Source organism: Dryobates pubescens, chromosome 1 (assembly GCF_014839835.1).
Source record: "Dryobates pubescens isolate bDryPub1 chromosome 1, bDryPub1.pri, whole genome shotgun sequence".
NCBI classification, from domain to species: domain Eukaryota; kingdom Metazoa; phylum Chordata; class Aves; order Piciformes; family Picidae; genus Dryobates; species Dryobates pubescens.
Window position 1 is genome coordinate 30,963,902 of NC_071612.1, and position 12,670 is coordinate 30,976,571.

General features: G+C 48.8%; 1 protein-coding gene across 4 annotated transcripts in view; it reads left to right on the top strand.

The window, feature by feature from the left end:
• The window catches only part of CLOCK (clock circadian regulator), a 61,494-nt gene extending 50,859 nt beyond the window's left edge, over positions 1-10,635 (top strand). For 2 of the 4 annotated variants that reach the window (XM_009899276.2, XM_054163382.1), the window contains 6 exons: positions 778-867; positions 2,461-2,619; positions 4,110-4,319; positions 6,222-6,430; positions 7,286-7,565; positions 10,176-10,635. In XM_009899276.2, the coding sequence (XP_009897578.2) occupies positions 778-867; positions 2,461-2,619; positions 4,110-4,319; positions 6,222-6,430; positions 7,286-7,565; positions 10,176-10,358 (1,131 nt within the window). In that variant the 3' untranslated portion in view covers positions 10,359-10,635. The remainder of the gene's footprint in view (positions 1-777; positions 868-2,460; positions 2,620-4,109; positions 4,320-6,221; positions 6,431-7,285; positions 7,566-10,175) is intronic. The other 2 variants (XM_009899277.2, XM_054163375.1) reach the window with 2 other exon arrangements.
• The last annotated feature ends 2,035 nt before the right edge of the window (positions 10,636-12,670 follow it).

Consider the following 12,670-nt stretch of genomic DNA (forward strand, 5'->3'; position numbering starts at 1 on the left):
ACTGGCTTGAGAGCAGCCCTGAAGAAAAGCACCTTGGGGTGCTAGTGGATGAGAAGCTCAACAGGAGCCAGCAGTGAGCACTTGCAGCCCAGAGAGCCAAGCAGAGCCTGGGCTGCAGCAAGAGAAGTGTGGCCAGCAGGGCCAGGGAGGTGATTCTCCCCCTCTGCTCCACTCTGCTGAGACCACAGCTGAGCTCTGTGTCCAGTTCTGGAGCCTCTGTTCCAGGAAGGATCAGGAGGTGCTGGAAGGTGTCCAGAGAAGGGCCACGAGGATGAGCAGAGGGCTGGAGCTGCTCTGCTATGAGGACAGACTGAGGGAATTGGGGCTGTTCAGTCTGGAGAAGAGAAGGTTCCAAGGAGACCTGATTGTGGCCTTCCAGTATCTGCAGGGGGCTACATGAAAGCTGGGGAGGGACTTTTGAGGGTGTCAGGGAGTGAGAGGACTGGGGGAGATGGAGCAAAACCAGAAATGGGTAGATTGAGATTGGATGCTAGGAAGAAGTTGTTCCCCATGAGGGTGGTGAGAGACTGGCACAGGTTGCCCAGGGAGGTGGTGGCAGCCTCATGCCTGGAGGTTTTTGCAGCCAGGCTGGATGTGGCTGTGAGCAACCTGCTGTAGTGTGAGGTGTCCTTGCCCATGGCAGGGGGGTTGGAACTGGCTGATCCTTGAGGTCCCTTCCAACCCTAACAATTCTGTGGTGATTCTGTGATTCTCTGTCAAGTGTGAATTTCATTCTCTTAACACTTATGGAACCTTTTTCATTCTTTTCAATCCTAGTCTCTAAGCTCCCAGTCTCTTGGACAGCCAGTAGCACAGCCAGCAATGTCTCAGCCTGCAGCTCTTCAGCTCCAGTCTGGCATGTCCCAGGTATGGATTAAGTTGGTTTATTGTTTGTTATTTTTTGAACAGTCTTCTTCTGAAGAGAAGGTTAACTTCTCTTTTTGGAAACTGAGTTCTTTGGTGCCAAAGTCACCTTTAACCTTGTTCTCTTGCCATGAACCAATTCCCCAGTTTGACTCTTTTTCTTGATTTTTTTTCCTTCCTGCTGTTTGTGTGGATGTAGTTTTCAGCCATGGCCATTAGAAGCACAGGCAGGAACACAGTTTAAGGTAAAATATTTTAGGACATGAATTGAACAATTCGTCAGCTCTGCTGGTAACTTTCCACACACATGCTTGTAACACAGGGCAGCTCAGGCTGTAAATCACGGGGGTAGGGCCAGCCCAGGATCTGTGCCCTGTAGATAGGATACAAGTATCAAAGACTTGTACTGACTTGTGGCCCCCGGCAGATCGTAGCATCACAGGATGTTAGGGGTTGGAAGGGACCTCCAGAGATCACCCAGTCCAAGTCCCCTGCCAGAGCAGCATCACCCAGGGCAGGTCACACAGAACACACCAAGTGGGGTTGGAAAGGCTCCAGGGCAGGAGATTCCACAACTTCTCTGGGCAGCCTGCTCCAGGACTCTGCCACCCTCACAGGGACAAAGTTTTCCCTTCTGTTCCCCTGGCACCTCCTCTGCTCCAGCTTGCCCCCAGTGCCCCTTGTGCTGTGCTTGGCCATCCCTGAGCAGAGCCTGGCTCCAGCCCTGCACATCTTTATCCCCAGCACTGAGGGCAGCCCTCAGGCTCCTCTGCTCCAAGCCCCAGGTCCCTCAGCCTGTGCTCACAGGGAGATGTTCCACTGCCTGCAGCAGCTCTGTGCCTCTGGGATGGACTGTCTCAAGCAGTTCCCTGAGGTCCTTCTTGAGCTGAGGGGTCCAGATCTGGACACAGTATTCTAGATGCAGCCTCACCAGGGCAGAGTAGAGGGGAATGAGAACCTCTCTTGACCTACTCACCCCAGCCCTTCTAGTCCCCCCTAGGATGCCATTGGCCTTCTTGGCCACAAGGGCACATTGCTGCTTCATGGCCATCCTGTTGTCCACCAGGACCCCCAGGTCCTTTTTCCCCAGAGCTGCTCTCTAGCAGCTCAGCCCCCAACCTGTCCTAGAGGAGAACAGAAGAGACAAGCAGTTTCTCTGGGGGTCCAGCCTCCAACAGTGTGTGCCTGGGGCTATTCCCAAGTTACCTGCTGATGGTTTAGCTCTGAGTGAATGATTTTTGTTAAGTGGTGCAGTTGTGGCTTTTAACCTCGGGGAGCTTTGCCATCCGCAGTACCATGTGAATTACCAAGGCTTTCCATAGAGGCTTGGTGATTTGGACAGCAGTCAGCTGCTTTTGCTGTGGATTTAATTTTCTTGTGTATTGTTTTCATTTCACCAGCTCTGATGCATCAATTAAATGTTGATTCTGTGACATTTTCACACTAATGAATTGGTCCTGGGGTGGTGGTTGCAAGCGGCTCAAAAAGCGGCCCTTGATTTCCTTTTCGTGCCTACTGTGGAGGAGGGTTATTTACTGCCTCTAAAGGAAATGCCATGATTTTTGCCCAGCTTTTAATTTCTTCATTGCACTACAGCCTGTGTTTCAGTTTTCAGCTCAGCTAGGAGCCATGCAGCACCTGAAGGACCAGCTGGAGCAGAGGACACGCATGATAGAGGCAAACATCCATCGGCAGCAGGAGGAGCTGCGCAAGATTCAAGAGCAGCTCCAAATTGTCCATGGTCAAGGACTCCAGGTGGGTTGGTGTCACCCTGACAGGTTTGATCTGTAGAGAATTTGTCTAAAAGGAGACCTGGGAACTTAATTCTGCAAGGTGATCCTCCCTGCTCCATCAGCTGTGTGCCTGAAATCCACAGCACCTGCAGCTTCGGAAGGTGTGCTGGGGCACTGCCAGGTCTCTCTCCCACGCTGAGCAACTCAAGCCCAGCCTATGCCTACACCTGGTTGCAGAAGGATGCAGTGGTTGTTAACATCTTGCAGAGTTTGCAGCTATTGAAATACTAACCCAAAGTCTGCAAGATAAAGATTCATTTCCTCTTGTAGCTCAAGGGTGTCAAATTCACACCTTTTGTGTCTTGCCCTGTCCTGTCAGGCTGTGCTCCTCCAGCACCACCCTCCTGGTGAAGTGGTTCTGCTTGGCATGGTCTGCCGAAGCAGTTGCTGAGCCAGAAGGACAAGGCTAGAGGATGCATTACTCAGCCTAACAACTGACTACCTGATTTCTGTGCTTTTAAGCAGTCTGGTTTGATCATTTCCAGCATTCTTTGCAATAAAGGAATGACTCTGTTGAAGTTTTCTGGTTAAAAAACAACAACAAAAGCAAACAAAAATCCCCAGCCAAAATGAAAATGCAGCTGAAAGGAAACAATCCAAATGTTTTCAGTATGGATTGTGAATAAAGAGTAGGGGGAAAACAATACTTCCTGGGAAGTACTGAGTGTGTTGCTTAAATGCTGCTGAGGAGTAGGAGTTTCTGGCATGTGCTATTTTCAGTGTTGATTAGCACATCTACCGTGAGCCTGCCAGCAGCAGACTGCCTTGGAGATGCCTCCAAAGGAGAGATTCACAGCTCTTTTCCCCTGCACTGTGGAGGGACCTTGTTCAGGTCTCTGGAAGACAGGGGAAATATCTAAGTGTTGCACATCCTGCCTCATTCACCTGCCTTGGGCCTAACTTGTTGTAAAGCCTGAAGTGGTTTTGTGCTGACTTCAGTTTGTTGCAGTGGTGCTGGAAAGTTCAAGGTGCTCATTGTGGTTGCTTGCTGGCCAAGGAAGGTGATGTTCTTGGTGCTAAGCCAGAGTCTGTTAGTTCTGAGTTTTTCTTCATTTGAATTAGTTTCACTGCTAGGGAGCCTACAAACAGAAATCTGATCTCAAATGCATTTTCCTTAGGTGGCTCTAGACTACATTACTACACTACAAGTCAGTCTCTGAATAGTCTTCTGGTTTTGTTAAGAACAAATATTCAACCTTAATGTTTAGGGCTCTGGAAATCAGGATTCTGATCCTTGGCTTATTAGTTACAGTAGGGTCTCTGAGCCCTGACCCTGTGTGGCAGTTGGGCATTTTGCTCTCAGTGCCCACAGCACCTCCAGTAACTTCAGATGGAAGTTTATCTTACCTTGAGTTAAAGTGATGAAGTTCAGCTTCTGTAAAACCCTCTTGAACAATTAACAAAGGCTTCTTCAATGATAACTTGGGGATGTTTTACATTTTCTTTTCAAAGATGTTCTTGCAGCAGTCAGCTTCTGGACTCAACTTTGGCTCTGTACAGCTTGCTTCTGGAAATTCTTCAAATGTTCAGCAGTTAACACCAATAAACATGCAAGGTCAAGTTGTTCAGACTAATCAGGCTCAAAGTGGGATGAGCACAGGCCATATAAGTACTCCACACATGATACAGCAGCAGCAGCCTCTGCAGAGTACTACAACACAGGTAACATTTGTGCTACTGGTTTTGCTGGATAGAAGATAGTGCTCAAAGCTAGAGTGAAACACAGCAGTGGCTTCCCTGGCATCCCCCTCCCCAGCTTCTGAAATCCACAATGCCTCCTAGTGAGTTCTGCAGCTCTGCTTTCTGTCCAATATGATCACAGGCTCTTAGAATCATTTTGGTTGGGAAAGATATAGAAGATCATCGAGTCCAACCATTCTCCAGCTCTGCCAAGGCTGGTGCTAAGCCATAGCCCTCAGCACCACATCTCTGCATCTTCTAAACACCTCCAGGGATAGGAATTCAACCACCTCCTGGGCAGCCCATACCAGTGGTTGAGAGCCCTTTCAGGGAGCAAGTTTCTTCTGATCTCCAACCTGAACCTCCCCTGCTGCAACGTGAGGCCATTTCCTTTTGCCCTAGAGGAATCTCCTGGTCTGCCAGTATCACAGGGGTGTAGAAAAACATCATTATGTTTGTGTTTTAAACCTGCCACCCACTTTATATTGCTGGAAGCACACTGAGCAGCTATTCACTTTTATCTTCTCAGTCATACAGGAGTTCAAAGTCCTCTGTCACATGTTTCTCTACAGAGGTCTTTTCAGCTTCTAGTGGGTTTGACCATTTGGTGTGTGGAGGCTCCTTACACCTCCAGTCTCTGTGGCCACAGAATCACAGAATGCTAGGGGGTGGAAGGGACCTCCAGAGATCACCCTCTGTACCTTATCCAAATTCCATACTTTGTTTTTGTGATTTGTGAAGAGGCAGACTAGTGGTGGACAGTGTTACTGTCTCAGCAGTAAGCTGGTTCCAAGCTTTCAAGTAATAAATTGTTTGGCATGATGTGCACATCTCAGTCTTAGCCTGCTGTTAGAGGTATTGAAGGAGTGGAAAATAAGAGCTGGAGCAAACTGTGTGCAAGTAGCTGAAAAGAAAAAGTAACCTGAACAGGAGAAGAGGTTAATTAAGAGATTTTTCAGGTATCTGGGGACTAGTCACAAAGAGTCACAGAATGTTTGGGGTTGGAAGGGACCTCCAGAGATCATCCAGTCCAACCCCCCTGCCAGAGCAGGGTCACCCAGGGCAGGTCACACAGGAACACATCCAGGTGGTTTTGGAAAGGCTCCAGAGAAGGAGACTCCACAACCTCTCTGGGCAGCCTGCTCCAGGGCTCTGCCACCCTCACCATACAGAAGTGTCTCCTCCTGTTGAGGTGGAACCTCCTGTGTCCCAGCTTGCACCCATCGTTCCTTGTCCTATCACTGGGCACCACCAAAAAGAGCCTGACAACTTCATCCTGACCCCCAGCCCTCAGCTATTGACAGACATTGATCAGATGCCTCTCAGCCTTCTCTTCTCCACACTAAACAGCCCCAGGGCTCTCAGCCTTTCTTCACAGCAGAAATGTTCCAATCCCCCAGCCGTCCTTGTAGCTCTCTGTTGGACACTCTCCAGCAGGTCTCTGTCTCTCTTGGGCTGGGGAGCCCCAGACTGGACACAGCATTGCAGGTGTACTCAGCAGGGCAGAGCAGAGGGGTAGGAGAAGCTCCCCTGCCCTGCTGGACAGGCTGGTTTTGATGCACCCAGGGTGCCATTAGCCCTCTTGTGCACAAGGGCACATTGCTGTCCCTTGCAGAACTTGCTGTCCACCAGGACTCTAAGGCCTTTTTCCATAGAGCTGCCTGCCAGCAGGACAAGCCCTGACTAGTGCTGGTGCCTGCTCTTAGTCGTCCCCAGTTCCTTCCACCTCCAAAATCTGTCTCTAGAAATACCTCTGTGCTTCACAGTAGCAATTCATTAGCAATAGGGAAATGCTGGCAGCAGTGAGTGATGGCAGTGAGGAGAGCTGTAGCACCTGGTGATTTTTCAAAGCATCAGCTCATCAGCTCTTGTTTTCCTTCCCAGCATAACCAACAGAACGTGCTGAGCGGGCACAATGCGCAGGCTTCCCTGGCCTCGCCGTCGCAGAACACAGTCTCAGCACCTCTCTATAACACTATGGTGATCTCCCAGCCAGCAACAGGAAATGTGGTCCAGGTTCCTTCCAGCTTACCACAGAACAACAACCAGAGCACTGCTGCAGTGACCACCTTCACACAGGACAGACAGATCAGGTGAGTGTGCCCAGGCCAGCGCTGGCTCGCTCTGCTGGCCTGCTTACACTGCAGCAGCAAGCACAAAAGCAGCACTCCAGACTGGTGTAGTTGGTTATTTTAACTGGCTGGGGCTACAGCTGTTGAACTCAACTGTGCTGCTTCTCCTCCTCCTCTGCTCTGCCTTGCTGAGACCTCACCTGGAATATTGCATCCAGTTCTGGGCTCCCCAGTTCAAGAGGGACAGGGATCTGCTGGAGCAGGTCCAGTGGAGGCCTATGAGGATGATGAGGGGACTGGAGCACTGCCTGGTGAGGAGAGGCTGAGGGACCTGGGGGTGTTCAGTCTGGAAAAGAGAAGACTGAGAGGGATCTGATCAATGTCTATCAGTATCTGAGTGCTGGGGGTCAGGAGGGAGGGGACAGGCTCTGCTCACTTGCTCCCTGTGGCAGGACAAGGGGCAATGGATGTAAGCTGCAGCACAGGAGCTTCCACCTCAACACAAGGAGGAACTTCTTTGCTGTAGGGTCCCAGAGCCCTGGAGCAGGCTGCCCAGAGAGGTTGTGGACTCTCCTTCTCTGGAGCCTTTCCAGCCCCATCTGGATGTGTTCCTGTGTGACCTGTGCTGGATTCTATGCTCCTGCTCTGACAAGAGGGGTTTGGACTCAATGATCTCTTTGGGTCTCTTCCAATCCCTGACATCCTGTGAGCCTGTGATCCTGTGCCCAAAAGAACCTGTCCCACAGGTCTGTCAAAACCCATCTGGTTAAGGCAAAGAGTGAGCCTAAAAATGTGCATTTCTCAGGTGCAGCCAATGCTTGAGTTAGGATTTTTTATTCCCCTGAAGTGACTCCAAATGCCTCTTTCTGTTGGCAGATTTTCTCAAGGTCAGCAACTTGTAACCAAGCTGGTGACAGCCCCAGTGGCATGTGGAGCAGTGATGGTGCCCAGTACCATGTTCATGGGACAGGTGGTGACAGCTTACCCCACCTTTGCTGCCCAACAGCAGCAGCCACAGACTTTGTCAATAACACAACAGCAGCAGCAGCAGCAGCAGCAGCAGCAGCAAAGTCAGCAAGACCATCAGCAGCAGCTCACCACAGTTCAGCAACCAGCTCAGCCACAGCTGACCCAGCACCCCCAGCAGTTCCTACAGGTAATGCAGCATTCTCTACAGTTTTGAAGTCCAGGTGTTTGGAGCATTGCTAACTTATCCTGGAGGGGCTTTGTCTGAAAACAGCTTCAGTGTGGCCTAGAGTGGCCTAGGAACAAGTCTGATGCATGAGATAAGTTTGTCCTGTAGCCATTGAAGGAGAGGTGTAGACCTTCCTGCAGTTTCACTTCATGGTTTGTCCCATTTCCTGTGTTCTTCCCTTTGGAGTGCTGCTCTGGACTGAGCATGGGCTGAAGCAGCAGCTGTTTTCCTGTGGAACAGCTGGTGTTTTCTTGGCCTTCAAACAGAATTGGTTGGTCTGGAGAACACCTACAGCCCAAAGCAAGCCATGTCCCTGTAACATGAGGCTTGAACATCTGTCCAGGCTGCAGGGCAGGTTGGGCAGCAAGTGACCTTGTAAGGAGACCCTTGCTTTGGTGAAGAAAGAGGAGAGAGTGGATCACAAGAGAAGGAAGGTGAAAACCAAGGAGGTTTCAGATAGGGAACCTCAGAAAGACAAGCAGCAGAAGGTAGAGAGGAAGAATTGATGGGGAAATCTGTTGCCATTCGTTGATTCCAATTAATTAGTGGCGTACAGCTCAGCCAGCAGGTGATGCTGGTGAGGGAGCTGGTGGTAGGGAAGGACACCAAAGAGGAAGTGCCTCCAAGAAGTCATGGGTTAAGGGGAAAAAAAAATCTCTGTTTGGCCTCTGAAATAGCTTTCTCCAAAGGCAGCTAAAGTCCAAGTGGCTGCATGGGGTTTGTGCACATCCTGAACCTTCTTCAGCTGGGAATGCCAATTGATTTGGCTTTTTCATAACTCTTGGAGAGAATCCATAATTCAGGATCTTTATTTTGCAAGGATTTCTTCTTCTCTGTGGCCTCCTGCTCCCCCTGGTTTGGGGATGCTGTGTGTGGGAGGAACTACTCAGAGGCTTGACCTACATTTGTACGCACAAGGAATGGTTGCAGATCTCTTCAGGGCTGAGAAAAATTTTCTTTCACTGCTCCCTGACAGAAAATATTGACATGTTGAACAGAATTTAAAATAAAAAAACAAAGGCAATTTCAGTGGTGCAGCAGGTGGCAGAGGCTGGCTGAGCTGCACAGAGGGAGCTGCAGGTGGCTGGGATTTCAGCACACGCTCCTGGAGTGGGAGCCTCTTGAACTGCATCAAAGCAGAGCACAGGTTGGAATGCCTGAGACCAGTACTGTCCTAGCAGAGCTGTTTAGCAGGGTGCTAACATCTGTATCTCTTTGTGAATGTCAAAGTTTGTGCCATTGGGACTCCACTCTGGTCCAACAGGAGACCTGTGCAAGATGGACATCCCCAAAGGTCTGTTGCTGACCTAGGATTCCTCTCTAGGCAAAAGCTTGGTGCTCTCAAAGTGTTCGAATTTGATGTGAGGCATCAAACCAGGGGCATGGTTTAGTGCTGACCCTTCAGTGCTAGGGTGAAGGTTGGACTGGTGGTGGAGTCACCGTCCCTGGAGGTGTTCAAGGGGAGATTGGACGTGGCGCTTGGTGCCATGGTCTAGTTGTGGGGTCTGTTGGGACAGGTTGGACTTGATCCTTGGGGTCTCTTCCAACCTTGGTTATACTGTGATACTGTGACTGGATGATCTTGGAGGTCTCTTCCAGCCAGATGGATCCTGTGAAATGCTTGTTAAAAAAAGAGGGAAGTCCTTTGCCTGCCTCTGCTGGCTGAGACTTCTGGCAGTCTGATGCTGCAGGTGCAGCAGTCACTGTGGTTTGCTTTCTGCTGCAGGATGTTGAAGGGTTGAGTTGCCCAGGTGCATTTGCACCCATCCTTGGTTGCTTTCCTTCAGCAACCACCATCCTTTGGTTCTAAGAAGATTGTTACTAATGCTGAGCAGTAGTTCCAGTAGCAATAAATCTCCTGCAAAGGGGCTGTTGTCTGGCCTGCAGATGTGGCAGTTTGTCTGACTGCTGAGTTTGGCTGTGGGGGATGGATGTGACCTGTGCCAGGTCGTGCACTGCTTTTCCCTGGATGCAGTGACAGCCTCCTGCACTTGTTCAGACAGGTTCCTAGGCTCTTGTGGCTTGCAGTGGAGACACATTGCCATGGGGTCCTACCTGTTACACAGGAAATGATGAGGGCAAATTACAGCTGCTTTAGTAATTGGTCAGATGCTCTAATTAACTTCAGTAGGATGAACTGATCTTTGCATGGTTTGCTCAGCTCAAGTGACCCTATCAGTTGGTTGTTGGGATTGAACCCTCTTGGATAGCTCAGGGCTGTGTTTCTCAGTGCAGCAGGAGAGGATGATGAGGGCTGTTTACAGGGGCCTGTAGTGATGGGATGAGGGGCAGGGGTTGGAAATTGGGGAAGAGTGCATTTGGATTGGATGTTTGGAAGAGGTTCTTTGCCATGGGGGTAGTAGAACACTGCAGCAGGTTGCCTGGGGAGGTGGTTGAGGCTCCTTCCCTGGAGATACTGAAGGTGAGGCTGGACAGGGCTCTGGGCAACCTGACCCTAGTGGAGGATGTCCCTGCTGAGTGCAGGGGGCTTGGACTGGATGAGCTTTGGAGGTCCCTTCCAACCCAAACCACTCTGTGATTCTATGACCTTTTTCTGTTTCCATGTTTTAGACATCCAGGTTACTTCATGGAAATCAGTCAGCTCAGCTCATCCTCTCTGCTGCTTTCCCACTACAACAAAGCACTTTTACTCAGTCCCACCACCAGCAGCACCAGTCTCAGCAGCAGCAACAGCAACTTTCCCGACACAGAACTGATAAGATGAGTGATCCTTCCAAAGTCCAGCCACAATAGCCTGGGGCTCTGCCTCTCTGTGAAGCAAACTACCAGGAGGGGGCTGCTCCACTCACTACCAAGTTGCACTGAGGCTGCAGAGGTAGCAGTCCCAAGGCTTTCTAACACCACGGCGCTGAGATCTGCTTCTAACTGCTGGGATCTGTTCAGAAAAGCCACAAGGTGACGATGGGGACGCAGCCAAGGCTGAGAGGTGCCCCATGTGCTGTGTTCTAAAGGATTTGCTGCCACCTGCTAGCTTTGATTTGATTTGATTTTTTTTTCCTGTCCAGGTGAAAAAAAACCCCAAAAATCTCAAAATGTGACTGAAAGGAGAAGGGGTGCTGCAAATATTTGGCATTTTTATCAATCCTCTACATTTTCAAAGTGTTAACAACAACAACAAAATGGACACAGAGCCAATTGTTTGAATTAGCAGGGGGAAAAAAAATAGCCAGGAATAGAGTCCAAAACAAATCTAATTTTGGTTTGCTTTTTGGGGTTTTGTTTTGTTTTTGGTTTTTTTCCTTTCAGATGATTCTGGGACAGTAAATATTTTGAAGCTGTTGTGTGAAATCCAGTTCTCTGTTGTACAGATGCTGTAAAATATTGTGTATATGTCTGCAGAAAACAACAACAAAAAGAGAGAGAGAGAGATTGCGAGAGAGAGGGGAGAAAGAGCAAAACATTTTATATGATGCATGAAAAAGAGGGGGGGAAAAAAAACCCCCCACAGAAACCCCAACGTCAAAATCTGTTCCTTGTAGGCTTGCCTCTTGTTTCCCCTCAGTTCTCACCCCATGCTCAGACTGATGTTCTTCTTCCTCTGTTCCTGCCCCTTTTGTTCCCTTGCTTTGTTTACATCAGGACTGCATCGTCGTGGTCTCGCCCTCAGCCCGCCGCGGGCAGAAGTCCTCTCCTTCGGGTTTGTCCGGTGAGGTTTTTCTCCTGGTGTCAAAAAAGTCACTTTGAACTTCTTGAGGTTTAAATTATCACGGTGTCACTAAGGTTGGAAGAGACCTCGAGGATCATCGAGTCCAACCTGTAAATTGATTGCTCGAAGCTCTTTTTCGATTGTGCATCCGAGGGTTCAGGACATTCAGATTTATCTTCATCATCCTCATCCTCATCCTCCTCCATCATTTCAGAATTGATTCAATTTTTTTGTCAGTAGAAAGAGAGGGAAAAAAAAAAATTAAGAGAAGAAGAATGAATAAGAGATTTATTTTTTTTTTTTGCACTGCTTTTCTCGTGGGTGGCTCAGAATTTCCTTCCCCCTCCCCCCTTCCCCCTCCCCCTCCAAAGCTATCTTTTGATATAGTTCATAGTCAGAAATATTTATGTAAATGGTATATAAAGCAAAACAACAACAACACAAACAAAACAGACAGGAAAAAAAAATAGCAACAAAAGAAATACATATAAATAATAGGAATTTTTCCAGGATGTTTCAGTTCTAGGAATAATTTGCACACACACAAAAAAAAAAAAAGAGAGGAAAAAAAATAGGAAAAAAAACAAAAAGAAGAAAAAAATAATCTATATTTACATCGAAATAACCTTTTTTGGGGGGGGGCACTTTTTAAAACCACTTTTCTCCGTGGGGAGAATTGTTAACTTGTTTTAAAAACAAAAACCAATGTGTTGGAACCTTTTTAATTCTCCTTCAAACAAAGGAAGTCTAATTAGTCAGAGCTCATTCAGGGTCGTTTTGAACAACAACAACAACAAAGCAAAAGCAAACCCGCAGTGCCTTGATTCTGATTCAGGTGATAATGTTGAGCCTCTGGAGTTAGGATGTCTTGAATCTGTGACCATTTTCCAGTTTTGAAGTCTTAGTCCATTGTCAGCTCAACCTCTGTAGCTCCTTCAGAAATCTTTTCTGTCTTGTGTTGCTTTTAATGATGGTCTGAGCAGGGGGTGGAAGCTGCAGCACAGGAGGTTCCACCTCAACAGGAGGAGGAACTTCTTCCCCTGGAGGGTCCCAGAGCCCTGGAGCAGGCTGCCCAGTGAGGTTGTGGAGTCTCCTTCTCTGGAGCCTTTCCAGCCCCATCTGGATGTGTTCCTGTGTGACCTGTGCTGGATTCTATGGTGCTGCTCTGGCAGGGGGTTGGACTGGATGATCTCTGGAGGTCCCTTCCAACCCCTGACATCCTGTGAGCCTGAGCTGAGGCCAGGAGCATTTTGGAGTGGTGCTCTTCCTCAAACACTAGCCAGAAACGGAGGAGTCTCTAAAATCTCAGACCTTGAAGGTAAAAACTCTTAGATCAAAAAGCAAAACAACAGCAGAAAGAGAAATCTAAAAGTCTAAGACCTGCTTTTGCAGGAGGGAG